This window comes from Aotus nancymaae, unplaced genomic scaffold (genome assembly GCF_030222135.1).
Source record: "Aotus nancymaae isolate 86718 unplaced genomic scaffold, 86718_ANA_hifiasm-v0.15.2.pri h1tg000003l, whole genome shotgun sequence".
Taxonomy (NCBI): domain Eukaryota; kingdom Metazoa; phylum Chordata; class Mammalia; order Primates; family Aotidae; genus Aotus; species Aotus nancymaae.
Window position 1 is genome coordinate 7,091,680 of NW_026988414.1, and position 18,093 is coordinate 7,109,772.

The following is an 18,093-nucleotide window of genomic DNA, read 5'->3' on the forward strand; positions in this document are numbered from 1 at the left end:
TGTATATATGTGTACATATTTGTAAATATATTGATATGCAATGATACAGTATGTGTATATTATGTACCCATACCCATTGTGGGCTGAATTTATTTAAGTTCTGTGAGGACATCCTAGTGGCATTGTTCATGCTGCTGTAATTAGGTTGTGGCTGTATCTCATTCATGAGCCTCTATTTTGAGGGGCTTGTGTTTGGATAAAATAGGCTAATTTGGAATTGAAACAGAAAGCTGGATATTCTTAGCTTTAAAATCACTTGCAGATTTTTATTTAAGCTGATGATAAGTTAGTGATATAAACCTGAAAAACCTAAGTATGTGAAACTGAGACACCAGCAGATTCTTAAGCTGTATTAGTCCTTTATTTTCTTGATCCACATTTGAGTATTATTACTGAGTAGTAAATTATTTACATTGGTATCTAATCAAGAGGCTGTGGGAAAAAAACTGCTTTGATCACATTTAAAAATAGGAAAATGCCCGTTAAATAGAGGAAATATATTCCCAGTTTTCATTTTTATGCCTTATACTGAATTTTGATTTTGCAACAATTTTTTTTTATCGGTGTGCCTCGTTTTATATGTGTCTCTGTGAGGCAGAAAAGGGGGCATTAGCTAAGGGACGGCCTAACCTAAGTAGGATAGGATTTAATGAGGAACAGGAGGTTGTTAATTTGTATATTTGCAGCAGCTATGATTAATTTAGTCCTGTCTTGGCATCTCCGGCTACAGATTTTTTCTTATTGAACTTGCATATCAAAAGTGAGTAGGCTCATCTGAGAAAATGCTTCCAGTGAATAAAATGCCTCCCGTTGTATTGCTGTGTCTCTATGAGACCACTTGTGTTCTGCGAGTTGATGATATATTCACACATGAAGCAGAGTTTTTAATATTAGCTGCATGGTGTGCTATAAAAATCTGGGCCTTCAAACCTCTCCCAAGGATGATAAGGTTGGGGAGGATAAGAGGATAGTAAATATGTGCAGTGCCAATTTGTGAACCTATAGAATGTTGCCAAGTATCAATGTTTGGTTACACCTGTCTTCAGTTGACACATTTATCTGCATGAAAGAGTGTAGGAGAAGTTTAATATACACTTAAATACATTCCCTGCAGAAATTAAGTAGAGGTTATTTTTGCATGATAAAATGTAACTGCAAAGCAATTTTTTACACCAATATTCTTTGGAAGATTAAATCTATGTGTTCCAGTATTAAATTATCTTAAAAGAGAAATTATCTCAGGAGTCAGTTTTACCACCCCAAAAATGTTACAGTTGCTGATTAATTGTATTTTATAAAACAGCCAACTATTCATAACACTTTTCAATTACAGTATTAAATTTAGAAATAATTATAACAGCATTTTTCTTGAATAATTATTAAAATTTGGCAATTTATTTCTGAAAAATCAGTAAAAACATCCATAGGATCTGATACTCTGTTGTTTGAATAACCAAATCATTGTTTTGCACTGGAGAGTAGTAGAGCAGATATTATAGATAATACACCATTTAAAATTCATGCAACTGACTCAGGCTCCTTGTGGATATTGAGGACAGTACTAATAATCAAAAGTAAAGTAGAAAAGACTGACATTGTGAATGTAACCTCTGGCCCTGACCATTGTAAAGCCAGTCACTTTGTGGTTGAATAAGGTAACACTTGCTTAGAAAACCCAGCCCCTTCCCCCTAGTCTCCTGCACTGTTATACATTGATACTTTATACCTATCTGTGTTGTACCTCTCAGTCTTTCCTGGATAATGGGACCACTTAAAAAAAAGTGATTCATTTTCCTCAAACTAGAATCTCAAAGCCTAATATTACACTGTTTTCCAGCTTCATTGAGTTTTGAACAAAAAGACTTAAGCACACCTTGTGCTTAAGGAAAAATAATTGATGTGTGAATGGAATCAATCACCTGTTGATGCGAAGGGTGTCAGGATGATGTAGGGGGATATGCCTTTAATTGGGTAACAATAACTGTATTAAGTATAACTAATTTGTTGGTGCCATAGAAATATTTCCTTTGGAATTATGTAAATATGAAATGTTTCTTAAACTAAAATTGGTATTTTTCACATATTAGTTTAGTATAATACTAACTTTTGAGAATAATTCCAATTTTACATAACATCATCATTTAATCACCTATTGAGGCACCATTCTTCATTTTAAAATATTTTTGTTAATTTATTTTGTGGTTTTAAAAATTATTAATTATATATATTTTTTTGAGATGGAGTTTCACTCTTGTTGCCCAGGCTGGAGTGCAATGGTGCAAACTCAGTTCACTGCAAACCTCCACCTCCTGGGTTCAAGAGATTCTCCTGCCTCAGCCTCCCAAGTAGCTGGGATTACAGGCATTTGCCACCACAACCAGCTAATTTTGTATTTTTAATAGAGATGGGGTTTCACCAAGTTGGTCAGACTGGTTTCGAACTCCTGATCTCAAGTCATCCACCTGCCTCGGCCTCCCAGAGTGCTGGGATTACAGGTGTGAGCCACTATGCCTGGCCTAAAAAAATTATTTTTAAAATAGTTATCAGACTACTCTAAGCAGTGTGATTTTTAAACATACTTGGACAGTAGACTCAAAGTTGTTTTTTTTAATAGTTTTAAGTACATTAACTATACAAACTAACTTATTCAAGCCTAAATTTTGTCATAGAGCAGACTATAAATTGGGAATCAATTTCCTATTTTGGTGTACAGTTCCAGTCTATCTACTAAGACAATCATCTTTTTAGGTGTAATATTGTTTATTAAGACATAGGTAATTTCAGGTTTTACACTTTTCTCACAGGCTTATGGAATGAAAGCTAATAGGCTGAGTTATATCACTTTCAGAATGAAATAGGGAATTGTGGCCAGCCTTCTTATAGGTTTGCAATAAATGATACTTAAATGTTTGTTTTATCACTGATTTTCTCTCTTGAAGCTGTTGTGAATGTCCGCTTCGCTATGATTGAAAATTGAGATTTGTAAACATTACAATTTGACCCATAAATTTTCTCAAACATGAAATCAGTATGAATAATCATAATTTGAAATGATCATATATGATAATTCTAAGAGTAAATACTTCTAAACCATAGAGGGATAACCACTGTATTTTTAAAAATTTTGTTCCCACCCTTCTTTGCATGCTATTAATTACTTTTTTCCTAAACTAAAAGTATGTATTGTGGTATATTAAAAATCTGCAGGAAAAAATTTGCTTAAAGTGTTTTAGCACAATAAAAACTTTTATTACTCAGGAGTTCGAGACCAACCTGGGCAACATGGTGAAACCCCGTCTCTACTAAAATACAAAAAAAAAAAAAAATCAACCAGGCATGGTGGCGGGTGCATGTAATCCCAGCTATTTGGGAGGCTGAGGCAGGAGAATCACTTGAACCCTTGAGACGGAGGTTGCAGTGAGCCAAGATTGTGCCATTGCACTCCAGCCTAGGCGACAGAGTGAGACTGTCTCAAAAAAAAAAAGAAAGAAAAAATAATTTTTATTACTGTTTCCTGAAGAATGTTTTTTTTTTTTTAACTCTTGTTTATTATATCATTAAAAAGACCTTCTAATGAATGGCTCAGTACAGTGCATTCCTTTTGCAACATAGATCATATGGCTAGTTCTCTGTGTTTTTGCTTGTTTTTAATAAACCTTGCTGTTCAACAATCAGAGAAACCTTTATTTTGGAGGATTCTTCCAGCTGAGATAGAAATGTCTTAGACAATAGGAAAGGCAGATACGAAGTCCTAACATTTTTATACTAGAGTTTACAAGTGAAATAATTTATCCATATAGGTTATCTTCATTGTGTAGCACCAGTATAAATAGTGGTTTCATTAATCACTGAATCAGATGAAGCAGTTTTAAATAACTTTTTACTTTGTGCTAAGGATTATTGTAATTTCAGGCCACTTTATTATTTTCTCTGAGCAGTTTCCATTGTAAGGTTGAATTTCCCTTTTTTAAATTCAGAGCATCACTAAAGGTTAAGATAATCAAATAAGAGTTAAAATAAGTTATGTTTGATCTTTTTCCCTTGAAAATAATAGTGAATTTATTGTCTACATTATGATTATTAGGCAGAAATGCACTTGTTTAAATCATAGCAGTAATTACATTTGGAGGATATGATTACTCGATTTTCTAGTGGTGTGAAATACTCTTTAAAAATTGTGCTTGTCTGTAACTGAAATGTTATAGAGTTGTAACACTATAGGGATTATAGAGTTATATTTATTAGCTCTCCTCAAGAGACTGAAGCACAATATTTTTCATGTAACAATTCTTATCCAAGTGCTGCTAATCTGTTGTGCAAATAATGAAGCTATTTGGTTGCCTATTTAGCTATTCACAAATCACTGTAATCTTTGAAACAATATTGTTGTTCATTTGTATTAATATTTGGATATTGTGAGTTAATACTTTAGGAAAAAATCCATCAACTCAGCCCTGTTAGCAAAACTGTTTGGATTCATTAGTTTTTATATGTGTTAACAGTAGGATAAATTTTGAAGGGGCTATTTACTACCAATGACTAAGGGGAAAAATTATATTGTCACTATCATTTGACTTGAACATTTGTGGTATTGTAAAAGTCTTGTCAGTTGTGTTCTAAATTGCTTAAGCCATACAAAAACAGGATGTTTTTTGTTTTCTTCCTTTCCAGCAGCCTTTTTCTTCTTTGTCTGTTATGGTTAATACTCCATAGATTTTAGAAATTGAGAAGTTCTTGAAACAGTTTATTTTCTTGAGTTCATCACTTTTGACTCTTGTATGTGATTTGTCATAAAAGATAGACTTTCACTACTTCACTAAATGAATTTCAGAGTAAACACTGTGATTCTGCAGAGCTGATTCAGTAGGCTTTCCAATGTTTTCTCCTGTTACTCAATGCCTGCCACCTCGAGGGCACCTCAATGCTAGAGGATGAAAACTGAAACGTTGTTTTGATGTTTACTGAGTAACGAGATTAGAGATTATTTGATTGATAAATGTTCTCTAGGAATGTGACTACATTCATCAGGTGTGAACTCTTGTATATGAATTTTGTATCTTGAATCCACATATATATTAAGTGTATCATCAATATAAAAATAAACATTATTTGCTTAAAGTTTTTGGTACTTTTTTGGTATTGACAGTTTAGGGTTTACTTATTCAGGTATCTCAGAGGCTTTGAACTATCTTGGGGTTGTAGATTGGATGCTTCTTGTTAGTTTGTAAATGTCTGAATCCTGGTTTGGTTTTTCCCTGCCCTGCTCCTGGTCAGAACGGGAACACGTAAAGGAAGGGACTGTTGAAGAACTGAGTGGAATCTGCTTACTCTTGGGCTGGTGTTGAGTCTGGGGATGGAACCAGAGTTCCTTAAGGTGGCATGGGTGCAGTGGCATTGAGTTCAGGGACCTGACTTAGGCTACTGATTTGGACTGTGACTTTTTATTTTGAGACAGAGTTTCGCTCTTGTTGCCCAGACTGGAGTGCAATGGCGTGATCTTGACTCACTGCAACGTCCGCCTCCCGGGTTCAAGCGATTCTCTCCTACCTCAGCCTCCCAAGTAGCTAGGATTACAGGCATGTGCCACCGCGTCCGGCTAATTTTGTATTTTTAGTAGAGACGGGGTTTCACCATGTTGGTAAGGCTGGTCTGAACTGACCTCGGGTGATCCACCCGCCTTGGCCTCCCAAAGTGCTGGGATTACAGGCGTTAGCCACCGCACCCTGCCTGGGCTTAGAACAAGGCAGTTTTTCCTCTTCTGTATTTTTTCTTTTCCTACTGCCTGCACGATTGATATTTATTTAAAGAGACGGAGTCTAGCCACGGTGCCCAGGCTGGTCTCGAACCCCTGGGCTCAAGACATCCTTTCACCTCGATCTTCCAACTAGCTGGGACCACAGGGGCTCGCGCCGGGCACTTTTGATGCTTTGAACTTCTAAGGAGAAAGGAGACGGCCCAGCAGCGGATGGTGAAGCTAATTTAATACAGTGAGCTGCCACCAGCGTTAAGTGCATTACAGAATAAGAACGTGGTTCTGCTGGACGTTATGTACTGGGATGCGACATAAAACGCATCATCTACAGTAGATGACAGGTGCCAAAGTATAAAAACTGGTCCCAAGGTGTAAGGTCCCAGGACTTGTTTCTGGAGCTATCGGCTTCGGAGTGAAGATGGAAACGCAGACTTCCCGGGTGACAGGGTGGCAAGGCGGCTGGCTGCCTAGGGTGCGGCGGGACCGGGCCGCGCGGGGGGAGCCCGGACAAGCAGCGCAGCCCGGGCCAGGTTTGTAGCCAGCACAGCACAGCAGGGCCTGCGGCAAGGACTGGGTTCTTTTACCTTTTAACATGAAACCCCTCCCACTTAACCTTGTTCCTCACACGCCAAGGTTAAAAAAGAAAAAGACCAAGAGAGGCCTAGGAGACCCAGTCATCGTCTGCGGCACTGGCCGCTTGCTGACGTGGCGAACTGGGCTGAGGGAGCGTCCGGCCGGGCATCCGCGCCCTCCATCCGTTCCGACCCAACCGCTGCCCATAGACTGAAACTGCAGCTACTGAGGCCTCTCCCGGGCGCATGCGCCCGTTGAATCAACCCCGCGTGCAGTCACTTCCGGCGCGCTGGGAGACGTGCGGTTCCGGGTCACTGCTCAACTCGCCGGCTGGGCGGTGGGGGCTGGTGACGCGGGCCGGGGTTCACGAGGGGCCCCGGAGGCGGGGCTTTGCTGGCTGCCCACAGAGCGGCAGGTGCGCGGGCCGGGACTCCGGGAATGCGAACAGGCCCCTCTCATTCTCCCGGTGGCCTCGGTCTGTCCTCACAGCGGCCCGGTTGGGGTTGCCCAAGCGCCAAGGCGGGGGGCGGCACCGAGGTGCTGAAAGGGTGAGAGTGGGGGCGGAGGCGGGCTGCCCGGCCTGGGAGTCTGGAGCCTAGGGTTCCGGGATTCCTCCCTGCGCGACCTTGGACAAGTCGCTTCTCCTCCTTGGGGCTCAGTTTCCCTGCTGTCAAATGGGAGAGATATTGGATCCTTCCTTTCTTTGACAGTCCAAGCACGGGCGGGGCTGGAGGGAGCCTGAGGGACTGAGATCCAAACTGCCATGGAAGCACCTGCCTGCCTCCCTGGGCGTTAGGCATCTGTGTTTACCCGACTTTGCCTTGCCTTTTCTCAGTGCACATCCGTGACCAGACAGCCCAGGGTCTGGCCAGATAAACTGTGTAAGTGTAGGAATCAATCGAGAAATAAATACTGGCCCAAGGAAAACTTAACCTCATTCAAATTGTTTTGCTCAGGACTCCTAGAGAGAAGTGAATTTAGCCACCCACTGCTGTGATTAATTCTGTTCTATGCGCTTGTAAGTGAAGCTCTTAGATAAATAACGAATTCATAGGATATCAGGGTTAGGGAGGGTAACCCATTGAGAGTTGTGATAGTGACAGGTTTTCTTACTCCCTTTAATCCTTCTTCCGTCCCTCCTCTTCCTTCACTTCTTCCCCTCATCCCCACCTAACATTTTGGCCATACACTTGAAATATCCAATGCTTTTTATCTTTGTCTTCATGCAGGACAGAATGCTTTGACCTCCAAGCTGTTTTAAATCTAGTAGATAAGTCAGGTGAGTAAGTGGTTTACAGACATTGAAAGTAAAGTTTCTGAAGAATTGTACAGACTTAATGGATGATCTGAAGTGGTAAGATGCCATTTGTATATCTTAGAGCAGAGCTTAGGTATCCTCCACAAAACATGGAAAGTTAAGGTTTGAACCAGAATATTAGTGTCTTATACACCATTGGGAGGAAAAGATTTTTGAATCTTACTTTGAATATCATGTCAAACGTTCTAAAGAAAAGAAACTGATTGGAGGCAATTTTATCAAATTCAAAACCACACATTATCTCCAGAAAATGTTCAAGGTATCAGATGCCTTATACAATACACTTGTCTGGCTTGTCCGCTTTTTTCTGTTACCAGCTTTTTCTATTGGACAGTTGACTGCAAACCATCCTGAAACAGTAGAATATTACACCTTTTACATATTGAATTACATACTGAATGTTGAATTACATATGAATTGAATTACATGTGTTTTGTCTTCAACTTAAACAAAAGAACACTGAAATGTAGTTAAGCTTATTGGAGGAAGGATTTGAAATCATTAAGTCATGAATATGTGATGTTGATGTCTGCTCTGAGAAATTTTACCAAATGTGTCATATGTCATAGCCAATATGGTGTAATTAAAAAAAAAAAATAGGTAGAGATTTGTGAATCAGAGTCCTCTGTTCAAATACCAGCCCTGCCACTTAGCCACACAATCTTTGGCAGGTTACTTCATCTCCTTGAGACTGAATTTCTTCATCTGTATATGCATATGAAGTACCTGAGTGCTTTTTAAATGTTTGGTAGTTGTGTTCTATACATGTACATGTAAGTTATGAAACTTAATTTTGAAATCTAAAGCGTAACATAACTCAGATGTGAAGCCTTTCCAGTGTTTAACTTTGAACTGTCTCTTTCATTTGATTTATAGATCCTGTGTTGCCATAAGCCCTTGGCCCATATTTAAGTGGGAATGCAGCTAGCTTGGATGTCTGAAACTTTGTAGGCTCTTGTGTCTGAATCCTGATCACAGACACCGGGACTATTGAGAGCTCTTTATCCTTGCGGGATAACCACACAGCAAACATGTTTGCAAAACTGAAGAAGAAAATTGCAGAAGAGACTGCTGTTGCTCAGAGGCCAGGAGGTGCTACTAGGATCCCACGGTCTGTGAGCAAGGAATCAGTTGCCTCAATGGGAGCTGACTCAGGAGACGACTTTGTAAGTATCTTTACTTAAGAAATAAAGATGGCTGGATGTGGTGGCTCACACCTATAATCCCAGCACTTTGGGAAGCTAAGGCGGGCAGATCACCAGGTCAGGAGTTCGAGACCATCCTGGCCAACATGATGAAACCCATCTCTACTAAAAATACAAAAATTAGCTGGGCGTGGTGGCTCATACCTGTAGTTCCAGCTACTCGGGAGGCTGAGGCAGGAGAATTGCTTGAACCCAGGAGGCAGAGGTTGCAGTGAGCCAAGATTGTGCCACTGCACTCCAGCCTGGCAGCAGAGTGAGAGACTATCTCAAAAAAAAAAAAATAAATAAATAAATAAATAAAGATACTTTTGCAGGGAATTCTTCCAATAAATATTTTAAATTGCATGATTATTTCATACTTTCATGGTTTATAGCTGTATAAGAGCTTGCATATCTGATTCTTCTTACTCTGAGGTAGCTTTTTGTTAGTGTTTGGTTTGTAAATGTTAGGTACTCTATTTTTTTTCTTTATTTTTCTGTGAGTTCCTCTCCATATTCTTTCCAGTGTCCTCTTGTACTGTTTTTCCATCTATATACCTTGTGCATCTTCTTTTGCATTTTATTTCTCAAAATGTCTGGGCCTGTTGTCTTTGCAGACATGTATACTTATTTAACAACTAAGTCATTACTGCTTAACAAGGTCTCTGAGTTGTGTTATGTGGTTAGTCAGAGTGCATTGTTATATTGGGAAGGTTGATGGAAAGATGGCACCAGTGATGCCAAAAATTGCAGTATGTTTCTTTTTCTTTTCTTTATTATTTTTGAGATGGAGTTTTACTCTGTAGCCAAAGCTGGAGTGCAATGGCGTAATCTCGGCTCACTGCAACCTCTTGCCTCCAGGGCTCAAATGATTCTCACGCCTCAGCCTCCCAAGTTGCTGGGACTACAGGCGTGTAGTTGCCACCATGCCTGGCTAATTTTTTTGTATTTTAGTAGAGACAGGGTTTCACCATGTTGCCAGGGTAGTCTTGAACTCTTGAGCTCAGGCAATCCGCCCACATTGGCTTCCTAAAGTGCTGGGATTACAGGTGTGAGCCACCATACCCGGCCTATAATATGTTTCTTATTAGTAAAATATGTTTATGGCTGGTAAGATTTCAAAAAATGAAGATATTGCTATATTAAGGAGATGTCATGCTTAAAAAATAAAGTATGTCTTTGGCATATAACAGGATCCTTTTAAGTTAGATAAATTTCTTTTTTTTTCTTGAGATGGAGTCGCACTCTGTCACCCAGGCTGGAGTGCAGTGGTGCAATCTTGGCTCACTGCAACCTCCACTGCTCAGGTTCAAGCAATTCTCCTATCTCTGCCTCCCAAGTAGCTGAGACTATGCCTGCCACCATGCAGGGCTAATTTTTTTGTATTTTTAGTAGAGACGGGGTTTCACTATGTTGGCCAGGCCGGTCTTGAACTCCTGTACCTCATGATCCACCTGCCTCCACCTCTCAAAGTGCTTGGATTACAGGTGTGAGCCACCATGCCTGGCAGCAAATTTCTTTAAAACTCATTTATAGGCCGGTGCTGTGGCTCATGCCTGTAATCCCAGCACTTTGGGAGGCCGAGGCAGGCAGATCACCTGAGGTCAGGAGTTCAAGACCTGCCTGACCAACCTGGAGAAACCCTGACCAACCTGGAGAAACTCTACTAAAAATACAAAATTAGCTGGGCTTGGTGGTGCATGCCTGTAATCCCAGCTACACGGGAGGCTGAGACAGGAGAATTGCTTGAACCCAGGAGGTGTAAGTTGCGGTGAGCAGAGATTGTGCCATTGCACTCCAGGTTACGCAACAAGAGCGAAACTCCAGCTCAAAAAAAAAAAACCAAAAACTCATTTATAATGCTTAATATATATAAAAGAATGTATATAATGTATATGTAAAGTATAAAGCATAAAGTAAATCTATCACTCATCTGAAGAAATAGAACATTATCAATACTGTTAAGCCATTTATATGCTTCTTCCAATTCCCTCTACCCAATTTAGGATAGCATAACCACTCTCCTAAATTTTGTGTTTTTCATTCACTTGCTTTTTAAAATATCCTACCAGATATGTATGTATTAATAAACAATTTATTATTTAATACTGCTTGTTTTTGAAGTTATAAAAGTTGCACACTGTAGATTTCTTGGATTTCCTTTTTTAAAATTTAATTCAGGATGCTTATAAAATGCATCCATGTTACATGAAGCTGTGGTTTATTTATTTTTAGTACTGTATAAGATTCCAGGCTGGGCACAGAAGCTCATGCCTCTAATCCCAGTGCTTTGGAAGGCTAAGGCAGAAAGATTGCTTAAGGCTAAAAGTTTAAGACCAGCCTGGGCAACACAGCAAAACCTCATCTCTACAAAAGTTTCTTTTTAAATTAGCCAGGTCGGTGGTGCTATGCCTGTAGTCCTAGCTTCTTGGGGGGCAGAGGCAAGAGGATAGCTTGAGCCTAGGAGTTTGAGATTGTAGTGAGCTATGATTGTGCCGCTCTACTCCAGCCTAGGCAACAGAGCAAGACCCTAAAGTCTGTAAAGATTTAAAAAAAGGATCCCAGCATTTGAGAAGGCCACAATTTATCTCTGTCTTTTCCTGGTGATAGACATTTGAGTTGTTTCCATAGCAGATCAATCTTCCTCCTCCTTTCTTAATACTGCCTTGATCCCAGGTCAGATTACATGACACAAACTATTAGGTTATTGGGATGGAGCAATAAGATTACCAAATCTACATTATCATTGGTTCCTATATTTAAGAGGAAATATAAGCACACATTTGAGCATTGGGCTGAAGGATGTAGTTTTAAGGCTGGGTTCTTTGGCAGATGAACCTGCTTTGCCTTCATGCTGACATGCCAAATGAACCCTTTTATTTAGTAATGTATTCCGGATACAGAGATTGACCTGGATTCAGGAAGTACTTTGTTTGGGGGCTTCTCAAGTAATGTATTTGAACTTAATACAACCTAATCCTCAGTTCCTATCTCTAGACCCTTATATCCAACTGCATATATTTCTCCAAGCAGATGTCTCCTCTATGGCATCTTAAATTCTAAATGATCAAAATTGATTCTGTCTCCAAATGTGTACCTTCATCTTCCCAAGTCACCAGCCAGAAACCTTGGAAATATTTTAGACTCTTCCCTCCTTTCACTTCTTGGTGTCCAGTCAGTCAACATGCATATGGCTTCCATTTCTTAAATGTCTTTCAAACGTGCCTCTCTACTCCACTCCATCTTCTAGTAGTACGTTTACTAGCACAGGTTAAGCATTCCTAATCTGAAAATTTGAAATCTGAAATGCTCCAAAATCTGAAGCTTTTGGAGTGCCAACATGGCCACAAGTGGAAAATTCTACACATAAATACTTAACTTTAATGCATGTTATTTAAAATATTGTATAAAATTATATTTAGGCTATGTGTATAAAAGGTATATGAAACATAATTTCGTGTTTACACTTGGGTCCCATCCCCAAAATATTACATTATGTATATGCAGACATTCCAAAATCTGAAAAAGTCCCAACTCCAAAACACTTCTGATCCGAAGCTGTTTGGGATGCTCAACCTACGCTATCATTTGATTTCAAATTGCTTTTCTTTCTGAGATAAACTTAGTAGCCTATCTGTGTTCCCTGTCCCCAAAGTGACCTTTTTTTTTTTAAGACAGGGTCTCTCATTGTCACCCAGGCTGAAGTGCAGCACGATCACAGCCCACTGCAGCCTCGACCTCCTGGGCTCAAGCAGTTCTCCCATTTCAGTCTCTTGAGTAGTTGGGACTATAGGCACGCACCACCCTACCCAGCTAATTTTTTGTAGAGACGGGGTTTTGACATGTTGCCCAGGCTGGTCTCAAACTCCTGGGTTCAAACGATCCGCCCACCTTGGCCTCCCAAAGTGCTGGGACTGCAGGTGCTAGCCACTGTGCACAGCCCAAAGTGATCTTTCTAAAACAGATCTGTTAATGTCTCTCCAGTACTTAAAACTCAGTGGCTTCCCCATCATTTTCAGGATGAAGTACAAACCCATTATTATAGTGTAATAGTAAACTGTCATGCAGCTTCCTTAGCCAGCATTATCTCACTGTACTTTCCTTCACCCTGTACTACAGCCAGCTTGAATTTATTGCACTTTCTAGAAAGGACCACATTCTTTCATGCCTACAGTTTTTGCACATGCTAGTTCCTCTCTCGAGAATGTCTCGTCTCCCCCTTTCACTCCTAAATTCCTCTGACAGACTGTTGTGCATCTGTTAAGTCTTTTAAGACTCAGCTCACATGTTACTTCCAGGAAACTCCCTTGACCTGACCTTCTCCTCTGGCAGCTTTCTACCCTTTACCCCTCCTGGCTGTTTGGTGCCTTGTCTTCTGCTGACCTCTGTAATAGCACCTGCTATATTGCATTATTATTGATGATTTGCTTGTTTGTCTCTTCCACTGAACTGGGAATTTCATGGAAGGCAATAAATAAAGTGTAGCCCTTAGGAACTCAGGTCAGGTTATAGAGTCAGATCTGCTCTATTATTATTATGTGACTTTGGGCAAGTTACTTCATTTTTCCTTGCCTCATTTTCCACATCTGTAAAATGGTCTTAGGAACTGTGTTTATCTTTATTAAAGTATGTGTGTCAGGGATCTCTAAGATCATCCCCAGATTTGATTATTTACTAGGAGGACTCACAAGACTCAGCATAGTATTACTCACTGCTACCATTTATTACAGTGATAGGATCTAAAACAGAATCCGCAAAGGGAAAAGGTATGTGGGGAGAAATATATATAGTATATTTTTCTATACTATATAGTATATATATATAGTATATAGTATTACTCACTGCTACCATATATATATATATAGTATATTTTTCAATACTATATATAGTGTATATATATAGTATATATTTCTATATATATATAGAAATATAGTATTTATATATATAGAGAGAAATATATACTATATATATAGTATATATATATAGAAATATATGTAGTATATTTTTCTATACTATATAGTATATATATATATAGCATATAGTATTACTCACTGCTACCATTTATTACAGTGAAAGGATCTAAAACAGAATCCGCAAAGGGAAAAGGTGCTTGTACCTGGAGAAAACAGGTACAAGCTTCCAAAATTCTTCTCCTGGTGGAGTTACATAGGACGTGCTCCATTCTCCCAGCAATGAGTTGTCACAACACATGTAAAATGTCTACCAGGGAAGCTCATTAGAGACTCGGTGTCCAGGGTTTTTATTGGGGGCTGGTCATGTGAACACCCTCTGCCTACTATGTATCAAAATTCCAGACTCTGGGCCGGGCACGGTGGCTCACACCTGTAATCCCAGCACTTTGGGAGGCCAAGGCGGGTGGATCACAAGATCAGGAGTTGAAGACCAGCCTGGCCAACATGATGAAACCCTGTCTCTACTAAAAGAAAATACAAAAATTAGTGGGGCATGGTGGCGTGCGCCTGTAATCCCAACTACTCAGGAGGCTGAGGGAAGAGAGTCACTTGAACCCGGAAGGCGGAGGTTGCAGTGAGCCAAGATTGTGCCACTGCACTCCAGCCTGGGTGACAGAGCAAGACTCTGTCTCAATAAAAAATAAATTTAAAAAAAGCAGTCTTTTCTGAGGATAACAGTCTGAGGCCTATAATGTCAGTTCTTCTGCGTAGGATGTAAAGCACTTAGCATGGTGTCTGGCTGTAAGCATTTCATAATTAGCTTCTGCTGCTGCTGCTATTTTGATAGGAGCTCTTTGTTTCACTACTATTCCTAGTGGTTAGCACAGTACTGAGACATAGGAGGTCTCACTAACAGTAATAATCATAACAGCTTTTTTTTTTTTTTTTTTGAGATGGAATCTCACTCTGTTGCCCAGGTTGGAGTGCAGTGGCGCCATCTCAGCTCACTGCAACCTCTGCCTCCCAGGTTCAAGTGATTCTCCTGTCTCAGCCTCCCAAGTAGCTGGGATTACAGGTGCTCGCCACTACATCCAGCTGATTTTTGTATCTTTAGTAGAGTCGGGGTTTCTCTGTTTTGGCCAGGCTGGTCTTGAACTCCTGACCTTGTGATCTGCCCGCCTGTGCCTCCCAAAGTGCTGGGATTACAAGCATGAGCCACTGCGCCTGGCCTTCATAACAGTTTCTTTTTTTTTTTTTTTTTTTTTTTGAGACCGAGTTTCGCTCTTGATACCCAGGCTGGAGCGCAATGGCGCGATCTCGGCTCACCGCAATCTCCGCCTCCTGGGTTCAGGCAATTCTCCTGCCTCAGCCTCCTGAGTAGCTGGGATTACAGGCACGCGCCACCGTGCCCAGCTAATTTTTTTGTATTAGTAGAGACGGGGTTTCACCATGTTGACCAAGATGGTCTCGATCTCTTGACCTCGTGATCCACCCGCCTCGGCCTCCCAAAGTGCTGGGATTACAGGCTTGAGCCACCGCGCCCGGCCCATAACAGTTTCTTATGCTCCTAGTGCAGTGGTTTGTGTCCCCAAAAGTTCATATATCGAAAACTAATCACCAGAGTGATGATATGAGGAGGTGAAGCCTCTCAGAATGATTAGCTCATGAGGGAGGAATCCTCATGAATGGGATTAGTGCTGTTACAAGAGAGGCCCAGAAAGCTGCCTTGCCCTTTCTACCATGTGAGGGCACAGCTAGAAGGTGTCATGTATGAACCATTAAGTGGGTCCTCACTAGACACCGAATCTGCTGGCAGCTTGATTTTGGACTTCCTAGACTTCAGAACTGTTAGAAATACATTTCTGTTTGTAAGTCACCCACTTTGTGATATTTCATTATAGCAGCTCAAACAGACTAAGACAACTAGTAATAGATGACATATATTAATGCTAATATGTGCCAGGCTGTGTTTTAGGGATTTGACAAGTATTGATTTATTTAATCCTCATCACATCTCTGTGAGGCAAATGATACATGTCATCACAGATTGCAAATGAGGAAACCCAGTGCACAGAGAAGTTGAGTATTGAACCTAAGTTCTTACAGCTTATCTGTGGTAAAGCTGGAACCTGAACCAAGGTCTGACACCAGAGACTCTTCTTTTTTTTTTTTGCGATGGAGTTTCACTCTTGTTGCCCAGGCTGGAGTGCAATGGCGTGATCTCAGCTCACGGCAACCTCTGCCTTCCAGGTTGAAGCAATTCTCCTGCCTCAGCCTCCCAGGCAGCTGAGATTACAGGCACCTGCCACCATGCCCAGCTAATTTTTGTATTTTTAGTAGGTTTTGTCATGTTGGCGGGGCTGGTCTCGAACTCCTAATCTCAGGTGATCCACTCGCCTCAGCCTCCCAAAGTGCTGGGATTACAGGCATGAGCCACCACAACTGGCTGAGACTCTCCTCTTAACTATCCACTGTCCTGACTCTCAGTACATATTGGATGGGCAAGTGGCTGGACATGTAAATGAATATTTGAAGTGTATTATTGAACCATCTTTTTTTTTTTTTTTTTTTTTTTTTGAGGCGGAGTTTCACTCGTTACCCAGGCTGGAGTGCAATGGCGCGATCACGGCTCACCGCAACCTCCGCCTCCTGGGTTCAGGCAATTCTCCTGCCTCAGCCTCCTGAGTAGCTGGGATTACAGGCACGTGCCACCATGCCCAGCTAATTTTTTGTATTAGTAGAGACGGGGTTTCACCATGTTGACCAGGATGGTCTCGATCTCTTGACCTCGTGATCCACCCGCCTCGGCCTCCCAAAGTGCTGGGATTACAGGCTTGAGCCACCGCGCCCGGCCTTTATTGAACCATCTTTAAAAACATTTTAGGGATACAGTGGGAAACATGATTAAGGACTGGATGTTAGTATTATTTTAAATTTTGTTAGGAATGATAATCAGATGTTGTCTATGAAGAGAAATATCCTTATTTTTTAGAAATGGTTATCAGAGTAGGATGAAATGTCATGATGTCTGTTATTTAAATTACTTTGGAAAAATAAAAATTGATAAGCAAATAAGGGAAAGCATCAGCAATTGTGAGAGTAGATGGAGAACGTTCGTTAAACTGATCTCTCTCCTTTTCTATATTTTGAGAAATTTTATAATGAAAAGTAAAAGAGATTTTAAAAACTGAGTTATTAGCAATAGCAAGCAATGCCTATAATAACAGTAGTATTCATTTACTTTAAAATAATCTGGTTTGTTGGGGAAAACGTATGCTTTATTGCTATATTGGTTTGTTGAATGCATATTGTCTGCTAAAGTCTATGATGCAAGTTAGAGTTTTAGATTAATATCCCTTTGTTTTATAGATGAAGATACTGAAACTTTATCGATATCAGTGAAAGAGTCAGAGTCATAGTCATAGACCAGCGTTTGATCCCTAAAGAACCCTCCCTACTTTATCCCAGGACTTTACCTTTGGAAAGATAAAGTGATTTTTTAATCATTGCAAATATATTTTTTGTATTATATACTTGTTGTAATATAAATTATATAATTTATATATGTAATTTATATATAATTTATATATAATAAATATATATAATTTTTGTAATTAAATATATAATTTATAATTTTTCGTGTTTATGTAATATAAATTATTTCAGTAGCATATGTGCACATGCAGTTCATCTGTTAAACATCTCCTCTCTCCTTCATATTGTAAGAGAAAGATAGTGTTGCTTCCACTTTCCAGGTAGAGAAACTAGGCCCAGTTACGTTAAGAAGCTTTTCAGTGATTGCAATTAATTAAAGTGTAACCAAACCTAAAATAAGACTTGTCACTTTCTGGCTCAGTACTTGATCTCACACGTATATGAATATAACCTTCCTTGTGTCTACCTCAACAGGCTTCTGATGGAAGCAGCTCCAGAGAAGATCTTTCATCCCAACTTTTGAGAAGGAATGAACAGATACGGAAGTTAGAGGCCAGACTTTCTGGTATGTCTAAGAACTCATAAAAAGCAAACAACAGGAAACTTGCCTTGCTTGACTCTCTTCCTATAAAATAGTCGTATAGGATAACTTTGTAGTTATTTTCACATATCATTTTGATCTTCTTAGAAAGGAGCAAGTATACCCCCTTCTTTTTTTAGTGTATTAAATAACGCAAATTCAAAACTGAATTTGAAAGTTTATTAAAAAAATATTTTTCTGCTCCTGAGGTTTCTAGCCATGGAAATAAAAGACATGAATAGTGTATGTACAATAGATTTAACCATCTTCCACCCTTAGCATAGCCTGCTTTCAGGTGGAAAGGGATAGGGTTAGTATTTAAAGGGAATGGCTGACAG

The 18,093-nt window shown here is 40.0% G+C and overlaps 1 protein-coding gene across 3 annotated transcripts in view; it reads left to right on the forward strand.

The window, feature by feature from the left end:
* Positions 1-6,627: 6,627 nt before the first annotated feature.
* GOLGA1 (golgin A1) overlaps positions 6,628-18,093 on the forward strand; it is a 64,681-nt gene continuing 53,215 nt past the window's right edge. Inside the window, exons 1-4 of one of the 3 annotated variants that reach the window (XM_012458151.3) lie at positions 6,628-6,740; positions 7,555-7,604; positions 8,520-8,809; positions 17,650-17,740. In XM_012458151.3, the coding sequence (XP_012313574.2) occupies positions 8,675-8,809; positions 17,650-17,740 (226 nt within the window). In that variant the 5' untranslated portion in view covers positions 6,628-6,740; positions 7,555-7,604; positions 8,520-8,674. Of the gene's footprint in view, positions 6,741-6,764; positions 6,801-6,852; positions 6,874-7,554; positions 7,605-8,519; positions 8,810-17,649; positions 17,741-18,093 lie in introns of those variants that run through there. The other 2 variants (XM_012458153.3, XM_012458152.3) reach the window with 2 other exon arrangements.